This window comes from Hippocampus zosterae, chromosome 20 (genome assembly GCF_025434085.1).
Source record: "Hippocampus zosterae strain Florida chromosome 20, ASM2543408v3, whole genome shotgun sequence".
Classification (NCBI taxonomy): domain Eukaryota; kingdom Metazoa; phylum Chordata; class Actinopteri; order Syngnathiformes; family Syngnathidae; genus Hippocampus; species Hippocampus zosterae.
In genome coordinates, this window is record NC_067470.1 from 7,019,512 (window position 1) to 7,043,431 (window position 23,920).

At 45.3% G+C, this 23,920-nt stretch overlaps 1 protein-coding gene across 3 annotated transcripts in view; it reads left to right on the forward strand.

Annotated features, from left to right (window-relative positions):
* The window catches only part of LOC127592879 (catenin delta-2-like), a 110,424-nt gene that overhangs the window by 68,518 nt on the left and 17,986 nt on the right, over positions 1 to 23,920 (forward strand). For all 3 annotated transcript variants that reach the window (XM_052053918.1, XM_052053917.1, XM_052053919.1), the window contains 7 exons: positions 3,869 to 4,001; positions 7,560 to 7,773; positions 11,834 to 12,020; positions 15,596 to 15,713; positions 17,306 to 17,488; positions 20,420 to 20,593; positions 21,499 to 21,649. In XM_052053918.1, coding sequence (XP_051909878.1) covers positions 3,869 to 4,001; positions 7,560 to 7,773; positions 11,834 to 12,020; positions 15,596 to 15,713; positions 17,306 to 17,488; positions 20,420 to 20,593; positions 21,499 to 21,649 — 1,160 coding nt within the window. The remainder of the gene's footprint in view (positions 1 to 3,868; positions 4,002 to 7,559; positions 7,774 to 11,833; positions 12,021 to 15,595; positions 15,714 to 17,305; positions 17,489 to 20,419; positions 20,594 to 21,498; positions 21,650 to 23,920) is intronic.

A 23,920-nucleotide genomic window follows, 5' to 3' on the forward strand; every position in this document is an offset into this window, starting at 1 on the left:
TTTTATTCTAGCACTGGTTGGTATTTGGAACTATTCATCATTTATACATGAATTGACATGTGCGTTTTCTTTCACGGGTATGTTTGCTGTCATATATTTCATGTTTCACTTTTATTTTTCCCCACAGCATCCATAGCATCATGATGTGTAAGCCAGTTTCATTCCGCACACCTCAAATTCTTGTCACTCAGACTCTTTGATTAACTTTCATTCACACTCCCTAGCCATCCCTCCCAGACTGGAAGAGCCTGGAGAAAGTCTATTAATTTTTTTTTCTTCCTTGTCTTGGTCTTTTTTCCCAACCTATCTAATATAGAACAAGGAGCAGACTAAGATGGGCACTGTGGGGTTTTATGTGGGGGCGGGGGTTGGGGGGTGCTGCTGTGTGCAGACAATTGTATGGCTAGAATGAAAGCGCAAGTCGCATCTGGCGTACTAGTCCTGATGTGATGAGGATGATAAAAGAAGTAATATGTACTTCTCCTCTCTTCATCACATTCCTTGATCTCATTCTTGGCCTTCTCTTTTCTTCTCTCTTTCTCACCATTTTCCTTCTCTTTCTACCCCAAGAGTGGTTTTCTTATACTGGCTATGCATTCAAATGTGAAGGGATGAAGGGAGGGCACTTGAGGTTTTGGAGATAGGAAGAGCAGTATCTAAAGGGTTTCCAATTCTGTATCACATGGGATTGGTGCGCAGCATGTCAGCCATCCAAGTCACAGAAAAACAAAGATAGAAGTTGGAAGTGGCAGGGACATTTGGGCCAGCATAGAACAACGGATGCTTTTCCCAGGATCGGTTGTTAGGGTGTCAATCGTGCACTATTCATTTTATGCTGCCTCAAGATGTTCAAGGTGTTTATATCTATGCAATTATTCGTAGTGTTTGAAAATGGACCTGAAACTGTATCCTTAGAAAATATGATGATATTTTGTCAACCCTTTCGGAGATTGGCTCTATTTGATAGCCCTTAAGTCAAACGATAATACATGAGATAAAAGCCCAAAGAATCAATATTTTATATCACAATTTTTTTTTCCCCCCGCTGAAGGCTTGTCGATATAGCCTCATCCAAACACGATGCTGACACTAGAAAACAAGTTGTGGTTCTGTCTGCCGATGGGAATTGCAGGAGTCAATTTTCTCTCTCTTGACACTCGCTTAAGCATTGCATTAGATCAGCTCATGCCAAGTCAAGATACACGCACGCACACACACACTATTTAGCTTCTCCGGAGTAACATACAGACACTTCATCACCTAAGGCTATAAATGACCTAAACCAGTCTTCCTCAACTGGCGGACCGCGATCCACGACTGGACCGCCGACCTCTTCTGTCCGGACCCTCGACAAATTGTATCAAATAAAAAATTATAAAGTGATTTTTACGTTATACATTTTATATTTTTGGACTATGATCTGCGCGTTGCCGGTGTTAAAAGTTATCCGTTGTATTCTTTGCGTGCACTAACAGATAACTAACAGATAACAACTTAACAAAATAAAAGAGTTCCTGTGCCTCAACACAATACCTCTCATTATTTGCTGTGTACTGGCAAAGTGAATAATTGTTATTTTCACGCACCCCTTTATTGGTTGGTTGTGAGGAGTGTTGATTTGTAGAACCTTGGCTTTACCATACTAAATGGGCATGTAGCAATGCTCCCCATGATTGCCGTGCATGGGATCGGACCTTGATCTTATTAAAAAAAAACAACAACAAGAAAAGTGGACCTACAGCATTTCTAGTTGAGGACCACTGACCTAAACTGTGTCCGGCACCTTCCAATATTTTTTAATCCCTTAACCCCCCCCCCCCCCCCCTAAATCTGGCTATCTTTATTCCTCCGTCCATTTCAGTACCCTCAAAATGGATGTTCAGGTCCTAATTAGCATCTGCATTGGTATGCACGGTGCTGCCCTGTTTGCCAATCAGTTAACATAAATGACAGGCCTTGTCCAATCAGATTAAGGCCAGCGAGACACACTTCCTGTGCGCTGTCTTTTCAAATGTGTTGTGGGCTCGGAAAATGGATGCGAATGTAACCGCGAGGGCAAGAAGGACGTCATAAATTAGAGGGATGCATATTTACTGGCAATGGAATATGAACACCCACAAAAACACTGAGGGACATGCAATTTTGACATGAAAAACCCAAGCCGAGTTTCGATCGGCGCACGATGACTTGGGGGCAGACATGCTAACCACACTGACAAAAAAAAAAAGCACTTGTCAAATAATAAAGCTTTACAGGCCATTTAAAAATATATCCACCATATTTAGCGGCACCGAAGCTCGTAGAATTCTGGCAAGAGCAAGCTTAATGATACATATTTTGTGTGAACTTGTGCCTGGCACAACACTTTTGCGTTTCTGTGTTTGCATCCCGCTGTTTCATGTCACTGGCTCGTCGCCCAGCGGTGTGTTTAACAGGTTCGTCCCGCTCATTAGCGCCAGTGTTGACCGGTGGCCCGTCTGAGGGGCTGTTTACTTCTTTATCCTTTCCTTCTTTTGAAAAGAAATGTATTTTTATCCTCCCCTCTCCAGTACTCCTCTGTTGGGTTTTCCCCCATCCTCCCTCAGCTCTTTGCTCTGCTTTCCTCTTTGTGTGTGTCTTGCTCTCCCTACCGGGGCTTTTTAATTAATGGGGAGCCACGATGCTTATCTTATCTTAGCAGATCTCACTGCTTTCTATTACGTACACTGACAGAGCTGTGAGGTTGGAAGCGATGGATCTCACACACACACATGCGTGCACGCACACACACACACACACACACAGGTTTACAGGTTCAAAGGTTTGAACAAAGCTAAAGAGAGAAATAAATATACACTTATACGGGGGGGACACTCACACACATTTTGGAAAGAAACAAGTCAGGCCACGTGCGTCCACATCTCCAGCCTTAATCAAATCTTGCCACTTGTACAGACACATAAACAAAGTCCCCTGATGTTATCTGCCCATGTGATTTAGTGTTGTTTGAGGGTACCTTCTCCTAAATGCCCCCCCCATTCCTCCTTTGCCGCCTCCTCAAGCGCGGTCTTCCTATCGCTCCTCCACCTCCCTCCATCAGCCATGCTTTCCAGCTGAATGAACACTTATCATTTGGCAGATAAAGACCCGTCCGGGCAAGAGCTCACTTTATCTTGGAGAGCCATGTTTACTCCTCGTGAGCGCCGTGCTTTGCAACGATGCTTCTCAAGCCGCATGCTCTTGATCCAGCAGTGACCGCAGCATGGTGGCTGGGGCCATTTCCGGCTCCTCGGGCTGCTCAATTTCTTTGTATTTACCCTATTTTCATGTACGGGCAACGGAGGAAAATAAACCAGGTGGGGATTATAGCAGATGCTATTTTGGCACAAGAGGGCCAGCGTGAAGGCGGTAATGGCAAAATCAATCCCCATTGAGCAAAATCGATGCAGGTTGCAAAATTTCAACAAAGGCTTTTTGTGGGATCGCGGCGGGAGTCGGGAGTTTCCTGAAAGCCAGTTACTTAAAGGGTGGTTATTAAAGAAAATAACATGGGGGGGGGGGGGGGTTGTGGAGATACACCCACCCGCACTTTCTCAAACACTCCTCATTTTCCCATTCGGGGATCATTTCAGAAGAATTGTCAGCAGGGGGCGCTACCATGAGGGAGCCCCTTTCTTGGGTGTTGTTTTACCTGATTTACTCTTGCTCACAGGGGTGGAAATGGATGAAAGGCGCACGTCTCCACATTATAACAAAGAGGTCACGGTTGCGTTTGGTGTGATGGCTAGAGAGTGTGGGATTTTATTTGTCTTCCCCAAGGTAATAGCGGTAAGACGTTTGTTTGGTCTCCCAAGGAGTCAAAATGTCTCCATCTGTCCTGTGCGCGCAGGGAGTTTGGCTGGAGGGATCCCGAGCTGCCAGAGGTGATCCAGATGCTGCAACATCAGTTCCCATCTGTGCAGTCCAATGCTGCCGCATACCTTCAACACCTCTGCTTTGGAGACAACAAGATCAAAGCTGAGGTTAGTGTCGGCATAGCCGATAAAGCGCTTCCTCGCAAATTAAGTTCCTCTGCGTAGTTTTGCATTCCCCGTGTCCCATTTCAAGTAATGGGCACATAAATGAACCTGTTTGGAATTGTAAAGCTTACCCCCGTAACCTTTCTTCGAGTTCTCCTTTCTATCGATTTGTTTCATTTTACCGTTGCTATGGAATTTACTCAGTCCTCACTCCTTTCGCAAACCCAATTCCGTATGGAAGCCTTCAATGGGATACTTGAGCGGCTCTCTAAAAACAAAGCGGTCGGCGTACACAATCACACGTGACTGGATGAAGTGCACAATCTGTTGAGACTCATTAGGAGAACTGTGTCAAAATTCTACCGCTAAGCCATGATGATGACGATGATGATGCCGATTCATTTTTGAATGTACTAGACATCTACCTTATTGCAATATAGAGAATAAATCCACACATTCCGCTTGCAGTTGATCTAGGTGAAAATGTGTTTCTGAAAAAAGTACGCCTTGTGACAGTAGCCATTCCCACACAGGTGCATGGTCACGCACGCGTGCATGATGAAACCGCTAACTTGCAGCTAACGTAGACAGTTAAGCTTCAAGACGATACCTGCAATTCTCACAAAGCGACTTATCCACCCGCTCGCGCCGGTAAAATCGGAAAATGCAGTCAGAGTTGCACATAAACGCATCGCCACTCGGCAAAACAAAAAACTTTCACCTGAATGTCTTTTATCATGGAGGCAATTAACGTTTCTCGGCGGAGGCATTAAAAAAAAAAGCTCCCCATTCAAGTGCAGGGAGTTTCTTTCACCACTTTGAGTGTTACATTCAAGGTCCAAAGTGCGGCAAGAGCACTTCATCATTCATCAGACAAGAACCAGCCTGCCCTGCCTATCGCATAATTGGCAAATGAAAGCACTTACACACGAGGGTTTATTATTATTATTTTTTTTTTACGTGCACATTGTGGAGCATGCCACTAGCTACACGAATCCCCCAGAATGAAATCTTCACATGTTTATTTATTAGATTGTGTTCTTATAAGCATCACGAAGTTCGGAGCTTCTGTGGATTCCGCTCATTTGATTACATTGGGGAATTCTTGAAAGCTTGTCAACACAATTAACATGCGACTGTAGCAACAGTCTCCCCGCTGTTATTTACGATACGTCTCCATTGTCAGCCAACTGAACATTACTCTGTTGAATTATGTTACAATGGGGCTTGTGTCATTAATACCTTGCTGATTAAAATTTCACGTTTTGTTTTGAGTGCACTTGTTTGTGTGTTTAGTAAGCTCTTCAAGGCTCTCTTGAAGAATAGTAGCTGCCTTTCTTTTGTTCCAGAGGCAGGGGAAAAAAAATCACACGCAGGAAAGAAGTAGTTAAGAAAAGCACTTCTATTAGGTACTTAAAAAGAAAATGAGATTTTAATTCCTCCCGCGGCCAGCTCCTTGTGTTTCATGAATTCAAAATTACAGACCAACTGGATTATTATTAACCTCACTGGGTGGCCTTTTTTTTTTTTTTGGTACTGGACCTCTTCAGGTAGAGAGAAGTGGGAATTTTCATGACATACCTTTATTTTTTCCTTATCTGGTCCTTAAGCTGCTATGCTTTATGTGGCCCCCCTATCTTTACGACCAAGCTGACAAATTGACCAATAAAACAGCCACCGGCCAAAACATTAGGAACACTTGCATCGTCACACATGAAACGTTTCACTTGGTGGCTCTTGTTCGCGAAAGGGAAGTTCAGCTTTACAGAGATTCAATTGATGATGACGAGATGAAGGCTGGTGGATCAGCACAATCCAAACGTTGTCGGATTTATCACCTCAAAAATACCTACTCATAATTAAGGTTATGTCGGTCAGGCACGCTAATCCTTTCACAGCTGCCAACTTCAACCGCAACAACAGACACGTTGAATTTATCGATAACAGCGTCTATTAAAACCGAGCGTCAAACCTGCTCTTTGTGATGGGGAAAACAGAATGACGCTACTAACCAGCAGTTGTACTGGATGGAGGGCAGGGGGGGAGGGGGTGGATTGGTGGTCAGATTTGTGTTGATCTGTGCTGCTGTTTTGGTATTTGACAAAATGAGCAATTTGTCACCGTCGATTTTCACTTGCTGTGAAGCCTTCATTGTGCTCTCTGCCTCCGTGCAAATATTAGATGGTAAATGGTGGCCTACTTTGGAAGGTCCCCATAGGGAAATCACTGCTTCAGGCCACAAACTCAATTAGGCAAAGGTTGAAAGGTTCTAAAATCGAGGCAAACTATGAGACACCCCCCCCCCCCTCCAAAGTAAACCTGCATGAGGGTCTGCTTGCATGCAAGTGTGATGACTTTGAAGGTGTGTGACATGTCTTCACTCGCAATCAAGTCACTGAAGAGTAAGTGTGCCGCTGATGTGTCCTGACATTCCATATGTGGTGACTCATGCCCACTAACACTCTTGTTAACCATCACGGCAAAGAAGTGTCACCTGCGTATCTCGCTGGGATTTTTTTTTCCCCATTTATTTCTTTTCCTTTGAACGCCCGCAGCGCCTCCGAGTCCCGCGATCTCTCCTGTCGCCGCCGCTAACTGTTACCACAGTAATGCTGTCGCTATGGGTTACCGATAGTTGTGGCTGCTGCCGAACAAAGACCAATCAATCCCCACTTCTCATCTTCTTTGCATGGCATAAGGGAGGGGTGGGGGGAGTAACGGACGGTCGCGTGGGTAACGCAAAGACAATGCAAAGCAATGGCATGATGCCGTTTTCATAGAATATGAGATGAAACAAACCATACGAGGGAAACGCAGCTAAAGATTGTCGGGCGTGAGCGGGGACGGCGAGGAAACAATGTAGTCAATAGAGCAAGGTTGGTTTGCCATTCACGGCAACCCTTAATCCCTTTTAATTGAATAAGATAAGCAAAGTCATTTTACTCAATAGACTCCTGCTGTGTCATCAAACACTCCCCCCCCCGTCCTCTCCTTGCCCTTCAACGCACGCTTGCGCATTCCTCTTTCTTCTTTACCTCCGTCCCCTTTTGAATATCTTTCACTTCAATGTGATCAATGCAATGTTAGAAGTTGTTTTGTTTTTTATTCTCCCGAAAGCCCTGGCCAACGTCACTTCTCCGTCTCTGTCATTGTATAAACCAAAGCACTTCAGGCCGATAGTTATTGTCCCGGGTGGAGAGGGAAGGTTTTCCATCAGGTTTTGCATATCTTTGGTGGTCTGTTGAATCGCTTGAAGGTATGACGCCTTTGGCCATTCGGCCCCTTTTCTATACTGCTCATCCTCATTTTGGGGTCGCAAGTGAAAAAAAAAGTAACCAGGTGGTGAGACCTCTGAACTTGGAGAAATTCCTTCAGGCCGTATCTTAGTGATTTGCAAGTGTGTGCGCGCCGATCGCAAACGGTGGCAAAGCCGTTCGCCGACAATTTCAATGATCTCAAACTTTTTTTTTTTTAATGTCGCAAAGAACTTTTCAGCATGCTCAAAATTTAATGGTGACCAGAAACCGACGCAGTGATCACTTTTCTGTCCGTGTGTCGTAGATCCGCAGACAAGGCGGCATCCAGCTGCTGGTCGACCTGCTGGACCACAGGATGAGCGAGGTTCACCGCAGTGCCTGCGGAGCTCTGAGGAACCTGGTTTATGGCAAGGCCAATGACGAGAATAAAGTGGCCCTGAAGAACTGCGGAGGGATCCCAGCGCTGGTCCGCCTTTTGAGGAAAACGGGAGACGTTGAAATCAGAGAGTTGGTCACAGGTACGATGTCTTTTGCAACGCACTTATCTTGCCGCCGCCGTTACTCGGTAGCCACAGAAGAGCTGCTATCGTGGTTAAAAAAAAAAAAGTGTTTGCATGACGGGAAACGGTTTGGAAAAAGTGAACCACATCTGTAAGCTCTGAATAGACGCACGCACGCACAGAAATCTGGGACACAAAATGTTGCCTCCTTTGGATTTGACTGGCGATGTCGAAGACAACCGCTCGAGGCTCTCTCAAACAGTTGCGGCGTGTTTTGTGTCCTTGACATCAACACTGGCAGTATTTTATCGGCGCCATTGACGTCATTCATAACTTTTTCACTCACTCTTTAATCAACTGCAACTATTCATTCAACTCAAGGCTGTTCGACATTCCACTTGATTGATTTGAAAGAATTTCTTTTCAAATGTGAAAGAGCGCTGCGGCTAAACTCGAATAAGGACGTTTCATGAAAGGCGGGCCGATATTGTCTCGAAACATCCTGACTCTCACAACTTTTTTTTGTGAGAGTCGGAGGATGGATTGCTGGAATGTTTTTTGCGATCTATAAATGCACCTTTATTTGTTATCCTATATTTTACATCGCAACGGTGTGTTAACTAGAAGAGAAAAACAAAGTCAACACTGAAATCAAAGCAAAAAATAAATAAATGAATAAAATTCAGTTTTACAACTGATTTCCCCGTACAAATGTTGACCTTCATTACTAATCGGTTATTCAAAGTTAATCAACTCAACTGTATTTATAGAGCACTTTCAGACAGCCATCGCTGCATACAAAGCAAACAGTAAAAAAAAACAGTAAAGCAACAAATCGGAAACAAAGAATCAGTCCATCGCGAATGCATCAGGGCCAACGGCGGCCACTCAAACGGCATGCGCACGCGCGACTCCTTATTTTTCCGTAGCCGGACGTAGTTGTGCTCGAGATTCCTCCTTACCATCCACGTCTTGACAGTCTTATCGAATTTTGTCCTCCTTGATGAAAAGTGCTTTGTAGTCTGGGAAATGAGACAGGAAACCTTTTACTGTATTGCGTTGTCCTTTCTGAAGTTTACATTTAGACGAGATTTATTGGCTTCCTGGCCCCTCCGTGCGAGTGAGATAGGAGGAAGTTGAGGCTTCCGGGCCTGTCAATCAAAGTCCAGTCGATGCCGAGGCTTCCGGGTGTCAATAGGAGAGGAGATGCTATCCGTGCTTGCGGGCTCACCTTGAGGTGCCGGACTGTGACATCAGGCTGGGCTGCAGTTTTTCTCCATCTTTTCTTTGTGAACGTGTTAGTCGTGAAGACGGATCGACTTCCGTTGTCTTTCGCGACTAAACATCCAATGCTGGACCCAATTTGCTCTGTGATGCTGGCCGACCAATTTCATAACGAATGATTTGGAATGATATTTTGCAGTGTCGGACGTTTCGCAATCATTAAACCATTTCAAAAGTACAGGCAATGAACTTTAGATTATTTTTTTTTAAATAGGATTGTGGGGTGAGGGAAGTACCGGCATGTAGAAACCTGCCAATATAAAATCAGTAAGTCAAGGCGTCTACTTTTGATTTCTCGTTTTGGATAATTTCTCGTCTTTGACTCTGCTGTTAACTCATTCGCACCAAGCTGTGTAGTTGAGGGCTGTTTCATAAAACATTTCCACTTGACTCCTAACAGGTTTGGCTCCCCCCCTGACAAGTCATACTGTCATTTATTCATGAATTCATGCAATCATCCCCATATTTCCCCCCAAACCACCAGGCTCCTTGGAAACTGTCTGTTATGTGTCTGGAGGGACACAGTTGGAGCCCAGAGAGAGAGAGAGACGGATTAGAGTGGATGAGATAAAGGAGAACACACACACACACAGACACACACACACACACACACACACTCATACACACGCACAAGCGTACACGCACACTTTCTGTCTGGCACACAGAAAAAGCTCTCAAATGATGTCATTGTCTGTTGGTCACCTGACTGCAATACTCCAAAGGGCCCTGTAGGTTTAGTGAAGCGTGACAGATCCATGTTTCTTGAGCAGGCAGATGTGTGTGCGATAGTGTGTGTCAGACCTGAATTTGGCCAACATGACACAGTGGCAGACACAATGTCCTTGTCCCAGAAAACTCTGCAGCCTTTACTCTAGTTTCTGTCTGCGGGCACTTGACGAAGAAAACAATCTATGGCTGCAAGCTGATTGCAATCACGAGCCAACATTTGTAGCCTCTTAAGAAACACAGGCTTGAGTTCCTACAGATGGTTGACGCACCTTTAAGGCCTCGGAAAACATCAACACATTTATAATGTTAAATTTTGTTATTTTTTGTGTGTGTGTGTGGGGGGGGTGTTGGTGGTTGAATTTCTTGTGCAAGTCTTTGTGATACGAGAGCATTCGTGACGAAAGAGAGAGAGGCTTGAGGAGTGCAAAAAAAAAAAAAAGGTTGGTGAGCGCTCAGTGATGGCAAATGTTGCCATGGAAACGCATGCACAGAAAGGTCCAAGGCCCTGATTGGTGCCAAGTAGCAGCACTGGTCATCACCTTATCACCCTCTTTGTCCTTGTTTCCCAGAACGTCAAAAAGGCGCACACAAGCAATTATCCTCTTTGATTCTCTCTGGCCTACTTTCACACAAATTGCCACAGACGAATGTGTGCTTTGACTTTTTATCTCTTTTATCAATATAAAACACAAGAACAAAGCAATCATCTGGGTTTGGATGCATTTTTAAAGTAAACGTGTTCAAAAATGGTATTTGGATCCAGATGATTTTAGTTCGTGCAACAACTTGACGAATTAAAACGGAGTAAATTCGACACATAATTTAAGATAAGATAAGATATCCTTTATTCGTCCCACACTGGGGAAATTTACAGCCTCCAGCAGCAAGAATGTATGTAGAAAGAAGAAAGAGAAAAAAAACAACAAACATCTTTCAATTGAATGCAATATGAACATAAAATGGATAAATCGCAGTACTATTTACAATTTTCCTTCACATCATTTAATTATTCTTCCAATTCAATTTCTTCCAATGTAGGGAGCAGTCAAAAGAACTTTTTTTGCCAGGAATGTTGTTTAATTTCATAAAGCATGTTTACTGTACTATCATACTGACAAGAATCCAGGCCTTACCCTTTTTAAAATTTATTTTTTTTCTTGATTCACACACGCTGATAAATAGTTTGTGTATGTGTGAATTCTATGACTCCAGAAGCATGAGACATGGTGACTTTAATTTCTAGCTTCTTTTCCTTTTTTTGGGGGGGGGGGGGGAGGACAAAGCTCACAATGGCAATACGACAAAGCATGTGTCATCTTTTGTCTCAGTCTGTTCCCGCCTGACTAAATTATTACTCAGCTTGTCTGACTGTCCTCCCCCATATTAGTTTCTTGTCACCAACTTTGTCAGCAGTACATGCACTTGTTAATATTTTCCACTCTGCAAATGCTGATGGGACTCATTCGTATGCCGTTCCGGAAAGAGAAATGTCTCGTGTTCATTGCTTGTTGTCGTCTCAGCAGGTAGACAGCGTGTGAGCATGCACGGACTGTTGATAGCAGCTTGTGTGCAATGTAGCCAAGGCACAAAATTACTTGTCACTTCATCACAAACATGGAGTCGGTTTTAAGGACTGCTCTTTGGGTATGAAGACGAGAAAGCGAAAAACGTTTTTCCCCAAAATGCCAGCGGTAAAATCCTTCTCCGGTCTCTTTTTTTGGGCCTTGTGGCCTCTCCTCCGTCGCCGTGTTCAAAATTTCAGGCTCTCTTTGTTTGTCACATCAGTGTGAGAAGAAGATCCAACTTTTAACCTTACAAAATACAACCAAATGCTTTGCCCTGGACTCCTCGAAGAAGTTCACATCACCGTCTGCTTAAAATTCCATCAAATACGCGCCTCTAAATGTCATGCTAGCAGACAGAGAGCTGAGGAAGTCAGCCGGAGACACTGCGTTTCCTTGGGAACCACGAGGAATTTTTCTAAAGCAAATCTTTTCTGATAAAAAAAATCAACCAATCCGACGGAACGGAATCATGCTAACAAATTCATTCATTTCATGCCCAGGCGTCCTGTGGAACCTGTCGTCATGTGACGCTCTCAAGATGCCAATCATCCAAGATGCGCTGGCTGTGCTGACCAACAGCGTCATCATCCCCCACTCCAACTGGGACTCCTCCCCCAATCACCATGATGACCGCAAGCTCCAGCTTCATACTTCCCAGGTGCTGCGAAATGCCACCGGTTGCCTCAGGTAAAAGCACCGTGGACACTGCGGGAAACTCTCATGTCGACATGCTAATTGTTACAAGTGGATCGAGATGCGCAGAGTCTTTCTATTAGGGAAGATAAAAAGACCAAAAAAAATCAATGAGTTGATTAATTGTACGTGTGGATTGTGTTGTTTTGTTTTTAATCTGTTGGTTGAAGCAAGGCTGCCCTGTGTACTCGGCTCCTCTCGAAGCATTTGCGGCAAAATTTAGAAGGCTGCCGACCAGCCCGGGGCGATGTGTGTTTCTCCGCGTTTGCTGGCTAACCAAGCGGAGATTCTACAGTCACTTTATTCTTTTTTTACTGCCATTCTGCCTATGTTTTTTTTTTTTAATGTTGGAAAAATTGAGGGGATTTTATGAATTTGTGACATTCAAATTCACATCACGTGCATTGCACAATGTGTATATTCATTTCATTGTTGCAGGCATTTACTGTGCACCATGCATATATTCATGAATGCTAACTATTTTCTTATGCACGGTTTAAACTCATACGCCTTTGATTCTTGGCTCCAGATGGTAACCATAGCAACAACTTTCATACTTACTCAAGTTGTTGTCACTTGAGGACTTTCTTTTTGGTGCGTGAGGCTGATCAAAACAACAACAACAACAAAAAAATGCTTCCCGCTTGTTGAAGCTTGACATCGAGAAGTGACAGCATCGAGGAAGCTGCTGAATCTAGCTTTTCAGGTCACATTTCACAATGTGGAACAATTTGATTTGGGATCTATAAAAATGCAAAACGTAATATTTGCTTGAAAAAAAAGCAACAAAACCCCAAACATTTGAATTTGGTTTACGTGTGTGCAGCACCTAATCAGCCCAGAGGTAATCAATGTCATCAATCAGCACCCAAATTCAAATATGCACGCACACGTGCACGCTTCCCTACGCTTGGACAAAGGCTTACCTGCGAATCCATTTCAATAGCCTCAATTGAATTGTGTTTAGCTTCCCGTAGGGTGCTGGTTCACAGCCAAGGCGCAGAGACGGAGAAAAAAAAAAAATCTTGGCTTTCTCAACTGGATACATTTATTCTGTCTGCGGGTCTGTTCCCGAGGTAATCGGGACACACCAACACAGACGCACACTCTTCTCCGTCTCCTGTTTGCTCCCACGACAACACCCACTCGCACGCAAGCGTAGAATTCGTGCTCGGATGAATCGAGACTGGGCGTCATTGCAGCAAACTTGTCATTTTATTGGTAGGATTTTTGAGGGATTTGGATTGTGTGTGTGTGTGTGTGTGAGACAACTGCTGATCATCCTCTACTGTACACACACACACACACCCCCGTTGGACGAGTGCGTCGCGCCACCTCACGCCAGCTGCTCTCATGTGACGCGGTGGTCATTTGTTCTTTGAGCGACATTAGAAAGCCATCTGCCAACCCTTCACTTGTGTCCACGTGTTTCCTGTACACGTCGGATGCCCGCATGAGGAATCATGCTGGAAAAGGTCATCGAAACAAAACGATCATTTCCAGAGCAAATAGGTACTCGATTTGCCCTCCGAGAGGTCGGGAGCTTTTTTCGCTTCCAGCCGACTGGAGGAAAGTGAATTCCGAGCCTCTTTGGGTTGTCCTCAAAGCGGAATTTAGTGGCTCGCGCCTCTCGAGACACACAATTGGAATGTTTGATTCTTTTTCGTTTCCACGGTGGTAAGTGAAGTAACTCTCAAATCCACCTTTAAAAGCACTTCAACGATGGGATGGTTCTTAAGTGGTCCTTGAATTCAAACCAAGAACCGCCGTCGAATGGAATCCCGCGTTTGCAGTGGTTGGTGAAAAGCCCTCCCTGTTTGAAACAAAGTCACCCATATGTCCAAATGTTGAGTTGAGGATTCTGCATGTTCGTCAAGGCGATCCCAAATGCTCCGATTTCATTATTTATTCTTCCCCACATAACGTCCCACCTTTTGCGGCAGTTGACGAGGCGATGCCCTACTTTCCCCCCAATGCATTGATCAAAGAGTGTCTATGGCATGGCAGGTGCGCTCAGACTGACGGAAAAACGACATGATGCATCGTTCAACAAGCCGTGTGCGATTCATCAGCGTCACAGAGCCAAAGTAACGGCTGTTTGAATTGTGAATGGGATGCTTCATCATGGGCGGCCCGGTAGTCCAGTGGTTAGCACGTCGGCTTCACAGTGCAGAGGTACCGGGTTCGATTCCAGCTCCGGCCTCCCTGTGTGGAGTTTGCATGTTCTCCCCGGGCCTGCGTGGGTTTTCTCCGGGTGCTCCGGTTTCCTCCCACATTCCAAAAACATGCATGGCAGGCTGATTGAACACTCCAAATTGTCCCTAGGTGTGAGTGTGAGCGTGGATGGTTGTTCGTCTATGTGTGCCCTGCGATTGGCTGGCAACCGATTCAGGGTGTCCCCCGCCTACTGCCCGGAGACGGCTGGGATGGGCTCCAGCACCCCCCGCAACCCTAGTGAGGATCAAGCGGTACGGAAGATGAATGAATGAATGAATGAATGCTTCATCATGTTCATGTCGTTCTTCTCACTGGGCAATTATTTCATGATGCAAGCTAACCAGTTTGACGGAATTAATGAGGAGTGACATCAGATAGTTATTTTGTGATCTTAATCATTAAAGCATGAAAACATCATTCATTTTATGAACACTCAAAGGTGTTCCCGAAAAGGTGAAGAGCGCATCAAACCGCGAAATAAGACATGACGGCAGACCCAACCTGGTTCACGCCCCCCCCCCCCCCCCAAAAAAAACCCTCTTTCAGACTCTGCTGAAATGGCTCGCGGACAAGCTAGCTCAGCAAACGTTCCAATGGGGCCTTTCAACATTTCAAAAGTCAAGCGAGCGTCTTTATTCCTCCGAATGAGTGGTTGTCAGTCTTCGCTGCAGAGAATTGTCACATTAAAGCCAGTTATGCTTGTTTTGCCATTAGCATTCAGAGCCGGCGAAAACGGCTTGACCTTCCCTTGGAAAGCCACAAGCATTAGACGTGGAGTTTTAATTGAGTTCTTGTGTCTTTCTCTCACCTCATTCTCGTCGCAACAATAAAGGATTGCCCTCGTTTCATCGACTAGTCAAAGAGCTGTGATCTCTCTCGAATGCCAGCATGATGAATGGACTCCGCTGCATGCCACCGATACATTTCTGGTGCCTGTCATATCTGTTCACCTATACGCCAAACTCTTGGAGCGACTGACTAATTAGTTTCGTAGTTCTTTTGATGTTTCCCTTATTGGGTTTCCGCTCTCCGCAAACTCATCATGGTGGAATTTCATTATCGTGGTAATTAAGCGGTGATGTAATGAAGACGGAGAGAAAAGAGGGAAAGAGCAATCGCTATGCAATAAATGGCCGCCCGCATTCCAAATGGACCCGTGATTTATTTTCAAAAAAAGATATATACAGTACATATGTATTTGTTTATTATTTTGCGGGTTTTCTAATTCTAGAGGTTGGGGGTGAAAGTCCCAAGCTCTCGACCTCACCGTCCCTCGTTTGAAGCTCCCTGTTTCGCAGCATTTTGGCCTTGCGTTTGGCAAAAGACACTCGGACCACTTGTGATTCTTCCAGGAACGTCAGTTCGGCGGGCGAGGAGGCGAGACGGAGGATGCGGGAGTGTGACGGTCTGACGGACGCTCTGCTCTACGTCATCCAGACTTCTCTGGGAAGCAGCGAGATCGACAGCAAGGTGTGTGCTTGCATCCAATCACCTTGCTATGATATCACCCTTTGCTGTTACGACGGGGCACTCGTGCGTGTATCGATTGCTATGCTATGCTGTTGTAGTCACCGTTTAGTTACTCTGCGACCAAATCATTCCCAAAATTGGGGGATGGGGGTGGGGCTGAAGGGGTCATATTTTATTCTTAGTAGCCATAGAGAGTTCATCCAGTGAACATTTCCCCCTTCATGTGACGTTGCGGTCCCGCGACGTACGTGCGCTCGCGTCAAAGTATGTGTTGGCCAGTCGATATCGCATTAACAATATTGTGGCTGGTCCGGCTGGCTGGCTTCTCAAGGTCTCCCTGTCTGCCAGGCTCTCTAAATGGCCTCCCTTAATCACTGTTTATCCGCCCGCTCCTCTCCGCCATCTGACTGCAGCCACCGGAGGAGAGAAGCCGTTGCCTCGCTAACAAAGACTGATTGGCAGGTGAACTCGCAGGCGATTCTGAGCAAAATAAATGCCGGCTCTTTTGCTTTAGCGGTTTGACCGGCCATCTTTTTTTTTTCTTTTCTTTTTTTTTAGGCCAAATCTTGCATTGAGGTCTAATATGCTCTCATTGTCTAATTGGTTTCATAAAATGGGAATTTCTCCGTGCGCAAACCCACAAACCCATGACTTTGATTTTTTTTTTTTTTTTTAAAAGAAATCATGTCATGTGCACAGATTTGAAATGATGGCATAGTGCCTTTAAGGTGATGAAAACATTTCTACAAACTCAAAAGGAACCTCATACCGAGGCTGACTGGAGAATGCCGCATTTGACGTTAAGATAAAAGCATTTGTCATTCTGTTTATTTATGCTTGAACTTGACTCCCTTTCTAAAAAAAAAAAAAAAAAAAAAAACTAAACACATATCATCGGCAAGATCAAACGTGTTTATTCACTCGGCTGTGCGGCTGAATGAAGAAACATGGAACGGAAGATAGAAATGTCAGTGTGAATTGGAAATAATACGTAACCTGTTGATGTTTGGATGCAGGGAATGGATTTCAAGTGACTGCGGCTCGCCGGAGTGCGACGTTGTTTTGTTTGTCGCGTCTCCCGAGGGTGTTCAATTACGCTCCCTGGCTGTTCTTCTGTAAAGTGGCGCTCTCTCGGCGAAAAGATGGAGGATTTGTCTTTGTTAATTTCTGCTCCGTCGACTTGATGACACCCCGCTTTCAGAGCCGTACTAAACATGGCCGCACGCGCGAAAGCTCACATTTACGCATCGGCGTGAGTTTGCATTCACCTGTTTAACAGGCATGTTTGAAATTCTATTGGTCTCGTTTACCTGAGGTTTGTCTAATTCTGTTTAAGAGTCACAACTAATAAAACGCACATTCGCATCCCCCATGGATTGCTTCAGTCCTCTCATTCCCTGCATCAAGTCTGGCTCAGGGTGGAAGGCGGATAAAAGTACCGTTTGTCGTCGGGGGGGGGGAAAAAAATCAGTTTTATTAGCAGGCCTCCACTTCCACTTGGAGCCGTGTTCTCAAGCGTGACGTTTCACTCAAGTGCATCGAGTGCACATTGCTTAAATCTGCTCTCTCATCTTTCTCATTCCCCAACTCAGACTGTGGAGAACTGCGTTTGCATCCTGAGGAACCTGTCCTACCGCTTGGCAGCCGAGACGTCCCACGGCCAGCAGGGAGGCTTGGAGGAGCTCGATGGCCTCCTCTGTGACTCCGGCGGTCGCGACGGAGAGAGCTCCGGCTGTTGGGGCAAGAAGAAGAAGAAAAAGAAGGGTGCTGACCAGGTAAAAAAAAAACACACACACACACACACGGCGGCCCGGTAGTCCAGTGGTTAGCACGTCGGCTTCACAGTGCAGAGGTACCGGGTTCGATTCCAGCTCCGGCCTCCCTGTGTGGAGTTTGCATGTTCTCCCCGGGCCTGCGTGGGTTTTCTCCGGGTGCTCCGGTTTCCTCCCACAATCCAAAAACATGCATGGCAGCCTGATTGAGCACTCTAAATTGTCCCTAGGTGTGAGTGTGAGCGCGGATGGTTGTTCGTTTCTGTGTGCCCTGCGATTGGCTGGCAACCGATTCAGGGTGTCCCCCGCCTACTGCCCGAAGACAGCTGGGATAGGCTCCAGCACCCCCCGCGACCCTAGTGAGGATCAAGCGGTTAGGAAGATGAATGAATGAATGAATGAATGACACACACACACACACAATTATTCATGACAAAAATGTGGTCATGTTAATTTTTTTGCGGAACATGAATCGCGTTCCAGAGAATTTTGAAGATGTATGCTGCTATCGTCTCACATCTTCAAATTAACATTCACATTCGTGGATATGAATTAGATTTTGAATGAATAGGAAAACGGTAATCTCACACAGAGCTGTTTGTAAGTGGGTGGGGTGGTCCCCCTGGGTCCCCCTCAGCAACTACGCCCCTGTACAGTAGCTCGCCCTTGGGCGTATATTGAAAGAAAGCTTATTTGAGTGTGCAGATTTGATGCAATAAAGCAGTAACACCGGTCCTCATTTGCAGGAAACCCGCCTCGGATCTCATTCGGGTTCAGATGTGATGACGGTGCAGCCCAGCGCCGCGAGCTCTCCTTTCATTTATTTATATTCATTTGTGGCCAAACGCTGTGTTCCGACACACGATGGTCCAAAAAGTAGAAGCCGGCCTTCATGTTGTAGCAGGAACACGATGTCAATCATCCAGACTGCGAATGCGTGCGCTGAATAATGCAGAGGAGGGGTGGAAATCTCCGATCGCCAAGTGTGCCGCAAACTCTCGTTTCAATGCAGTTGGCTCCTTTCGAAGGAGTTGCATCACAGGCGACTTTTCATTCATTTATGACACTTTATATTATGAGCGAGTTTTTTTTTTCTTTTTTCAAGCCAGATCTTGTCCAAAGCTTAATTGTATGCACTTCCTGCCATCTCTCTCTTCTGTTCCTTCCCTTTCAAGTTAATAAAGTGAGATTTGCTTAAGCTGGTGGGTTAAAAAGTCAGAAGCACATGTACCTGTTCTGAAGTGGGAAATAGGTGACCTGAAAAAGTATTCGAGCCATTCCCTCTTGATCTGCCACTTGATGTCGTGCATGCCTGCTGCATCGACGTTTGCAATGCAAAGTGGACGAGCTCACGCCCGTTTCGCTTTCAAACGAGCCGGTTATGTCGTCTGTGACCTCCGTATTCTTGACGCCCAAAGCAGCCGCTTTTCTTTCGCTTACTGTCCCATCACTTTTGCTACACAGTCGGACACCCAATACGAGCCGTATCCCAAAAGTAGTCCGACTCGGCATGCGATATCTCACAGATAGGAAGCGGAGAAAATGGAATAATAATGGGCAACAGATCGCCAGCAAGAAATAAGGGTAGGCGGTGTCACTTAGGTGGTAATGAAGTCCACTTAATCATTTATTAGAGGCTCTGACAGCAAGGCCAAAGAGCAGCGTGGGAGTCTGAACTAAAGCTAAAGACTCCTAATTGACTGCTGCATACGAGTAAACGCGCACGCACGCAACCACACAATTTCTTGCCACCAGTTGCAGGAAGAAGTGGTTCATTTTAATCAAATACACGCAAGAAAGACAAACGTCATCATTCATTGATTGGATTAAGCAGATGGACGAGACCTTAGTTGCCGCTGAGGTCTTACTTGTTGTTCTTGCAAAGATATTTTGCAGTGGCCGTTGTAAGGTTACAAATAGCCAAACAACATTTTCTTTCCCGCTCTGGACAAATCCTTTCACTCTCGGTTTGGAAGAACTCGAGAGTCTCTAGAGAGAACCTGACCTCAACCCAATGAGGCACCATAAATTGTTGAGGTGCTTCTCCAAAATTAGGAACTTTATAAGTGTTCTCCTCGGTTCAAAATAAAACATTTTGCTCTGTCCTGTTTGGGTAGCAGTCATGCAAATTCAATAGATGTTTTTTTTTTTTTTTTTTTATGGCTTGCTGTCATCTATTGAATCAACCACAATAGGTGTGAGGGCTTTGCTTTCCCCTCCTGGAACGTCGATATAATGTACCTTTTGAGCATTCGACATAAGCGTCTGTTCACGTTCACTTCCGCCAACAAACGTCGGTAATAGGTTGTTGTGTTCAGTCTCTAATATGCATCAATATGCACAGACCCTCTCACAGATACGTAGTGCAAAGCACACACTTGCCTAGTTTACCGTGAAGTGGGTAAGCGGGAGCAGTTGAGAGGAACGAGCAGGGGGCGATGGGGGGGGACTCAAAGAAGAGGGAGAACTCTGGAAATAGAAAAAGGATACGGGGAAAGAAGAGTTTATCGGGATAATGCGCGGCATGCGGGACAGAAAAACAGCGACACATCGAGAAAGAAAGGAAGAAAGAATCATCCTGGGAGAAAAGGAGAGGGGCACACTCTCAGTGAATGGTAAGAGGGGGGGGGGGTGGAAGAAGAAAAAGTGACAGGCCAAGTGAGTGAACAAAAATGATCGAGATGTGGAGAAGGGGTGGCAGTTAAAATGCTTTGGTTTTATTTCTCCCAAATAAAAATGCAGTTACTCTGTGAAAGCAGCTATTTGCTCACGCTTTGCATTTCATAAGTTTCAATAAATTAAAAAAAGAAAAGAAATCAAAGTGTCAGGCCGCATCTTATTTAATACTTCATAAATGGAAATAGTTCAAAGATGATCTGTGTGGTGTTCATGTTGTGTTTCCTTTTTTTTTTTTCTTGTCCTCCTCTTTTCCAGTGGGACGGTGTTGGCCCCTTTCCAGACACGGTGGATCCCCCTAAAGGAGTTCAAATGCTCTGGCACCCCACCATTGTCAAGCCCTACCTCACCCTGCTGTCCGAATGCTCCAATCCCGACACCCTGGAGGGAGCGGCCGGAGCCCTGCAGAACCTGGCTGCTGGCAGCTGGAAGGTAAACACGGATACGTCCAAACTCTTCATTTTCCGTGCACTCTTTGACAAGAGAGCAGATGCTCGGTTGAATAATCCGATTGGCTCATATCTTGGCGTTCTTCTTTCATGAATTCCCAGACTCCACATAATTAAGAGCAGACGAAATGAAATTTGAAATGAAGCCCGTGATTTGCACAGCAGGAATGGAATGATTTGCAACTGGAGATGTTGAAAACACTTTTTTTTGGGGGGGGGGGGGGGGGGGGCGGGGGGTTGCTTGTCTGTTTGTTTGTTTTTTGCAAGGAGACAGACAAGCAATATGTTTGGTCTGGTGAGTTTCTCGATCGAGAAGAGTGGGAAAGTAGAAGGCGCGCTGTCGGGAAAACGTATCCCGTTTCCCAGATAAGGCAACAAGGATGGCTTCTTTTCCTGCAATCCACAATAAGGGCTTGAAGTTCGAGTGATTTGAAAAAGCGGATCATCTTTTACCTATTTATCTGCGGATGACACCCAAGCTCGCAGTCCTTGAGTGGTCTTGGGCGGAGAAACACATCTGATAGTTGCTGAGGGAGCTTAGAGTGGTCTCCGAGCCCTGAAGATTTTGTTTTCTCCAGTTCAAATAATTCTCCCTCTTAAAAAAGATCAGCTGTGAGGCGGTTGTATGACTTCAGCCTTTCATTCGGACCCTCAATCTGCCATTTCCCTCTCGAGCGTGGGACTCCGTCTGACTCTCACGGCTGTTTTGCGACACCGACCCGCTTTTTATTCAGAAATCATTTGTGCTCACGCTGAGGATGAAAAAAGGGTAAAAAATTCTGGAAAACCTCCGTTTGCGATTCCCCGATGAACATTCTCATGATCCATTAAAGAGTTAAAGGTGAAAAAGATGATCGCCCTTTGACCTTTCTTCCTCTTGCTTCGCAGTGGTCTGTGTACATCCGGGCCGCTGTCCGTAAGGAGAAAGGACTCCCCATCCTGGTGGAGTTACTGCGGATCGATAACGACAAAGTTGTGTGCGCCGTGGCCACCGCTCTGAGGAACATGGCGCTGGACATCCGGAACAAGGAGTTAATCGGTGAGTCTGGATCAGTGAACTTTCTTCCATGTGCGGTCAAAAGAGAATCTGGTGAATCGTGGAACAAAAATTGCTTTGCGGCTTTGGCTTGGGAGATTCTGTGCTGCAGAGGGATGAAAATCGTCACCTCACAATTAAAAAAATAAAAGTTTGTCTGCCGCTTTAAAGAAAACTGAAACCAAAGTGATTTGGAGAATGACAGCAAAAATAAATTGGCCTGTGAGTTCCAAGACTTTTTTGCAGGGGAGTGTCCATGTGTGCCTCTGCCTCCGTTATGTCTAATTATTGCAGCTTTTGGGTAGGCTCAGTGGTTTCTATAGCAACCGTGCTTCCCTCACTTGCAGGGAAGCATTTCGGGAGTCTCTGCGGGCGCTCTCGATGTGGTGGAAGAACACAGAGTAATGCCACTGTCAAAGCGCCACATTCCCATGCAACATTTATTGAGCTAGCGCATCGGAGCAGATGCCTTGCACTTGGCCGTTTTTCTTTCATTTCTCTGCTCGTTAGTTTGGGCTTTCCACACGATAGTTTTTGTAACTTTGCAAATTATTTGGGTGTTGAAACCTCTCAATGTGTTTATTCAATGTCATATCAAATATAGTAACTCTTTTTTTTTCTTTCTTTTTTTTCCTTTTTAAAAAGAAGTTATAATAGCCATTAAAAAAACAAAAACAAAGGCGTTTGCACCAAAAGCAAGTGAGCTGTTCTGTTACATTATTGACCTAAAGCAGGCATGTCCAAAGTCCGGCCCGCGGGCCAAATCCGGCCCGCGGTCGAATTTCATCCGGCCCTCGGCCCCTGTCATAAAATCAGTGCCGTCTGGCCCGCAGGTTGGGCGCAATGGAACACGTGTTGCATTGACTGAGGTCTCATAGACTGGTGAGTGATGTTTCATAGAGTACTGCTTCCCTCTAGTGGCTAAATGAGTAATAGCATTCACTAAATGAGTAATAGCATTTAGACACTAGAGGGCATCACTCACGAGTTAACAAGACATCACTCCGTGTTTATATTGACTGATATGTCATATTTCAAATGATCCTTGCAGTTGTGGATATGTGTATTGCTTGTTCATTTCCCTGTTGTTCGAGTCAAAGGTTTTGTGACTATTGAAAAGTCATGGTGATACATTTTGTTTCAAATCGATCAATTTGCACTCAGGAGACTTCTGTTTAAGAAAAAGTCAAGTGAATAAGCAGTTGCATGTGATATACCTGTTTCAAATGAACCAAAAGAAATTCTTAAGATTGTTGAAATTAAAATAAAAATGGAAATATGAAACAGACTGGCTTACTAAAATTTGTTGAACAATATTGTTGTTCAATGTAAAGAATGTCAGCCAAGGTCGGCCCCCGACATTTTATCACATAAAATCTGGCCCCCTTGGCAAAAAGTTTGGACACCCCTGACCTAAAGGCTCCGTTTAAATTAATGGATGGGGCACATCGCAAAATTGGATATGACCTATTCTTATGTTTTTTTTTGGGGGGGGGGGGGGTTATGCAATGCGAACAATGTACATATGATCTACTCTGGGAATCATTAAAAAGTTAGCTAATTGAGAATAGGTGAAGGCAATTGATCAACTTCTATGGCGCTGCTTAATTAGCCTCTTCAGAAGAGAATGAGACAGCAAAGAATTCTGGCGAGAATCTCCGAATAATTAGCAGCTTTAGAGGAAGACTCGCGTATAACGTCGTCGTTTGTTGGGTTCCAAGTCGTCATTTCCACAACGGTCTATTTTCTACTCGGCTTTGACGGCCCTGTCATCCATGGTGAACTGAGATGACAACAAACTCGGAGTGATGCAAACGGAGAAGCGTAAGAGCCGCTTCGGAGACGAGCGTTTGCTCTCGGCAAGGTGTGACATGATTGGTGTTGGCAGCAAAGAGGTAGAGGCCAGACACCCCGAGCCCCATCCTGCTTGGTCCTTGTGCGGAAGCTTTATTAACACCCACTGACTCAAATCTCACAGTCAATTCTTGTTTCCGTCCAACTCGGCCAAAACCATCCTCGGGTGGCAGAGGGCTTTCGCTAAATGCCCTCAAATTACTGTCATGGGACTGCTGCAAAGTTTGACGTTGTCACCGATGGGCTTGTATGGAGGATTGAGGCTGAATAACTACAGATGGGTTTTTTTGGGGGGCGGGCGGGGTTGCGGGATAGGGTTAAAGTGTGGTCCAAGAAATGGTTACAGATGAAGATCAGTGGAAAAAGAGCGAGCGCTGACGGCTGACGCCGACACGTTCACGTGTTTGCGTGCGTTTCAGT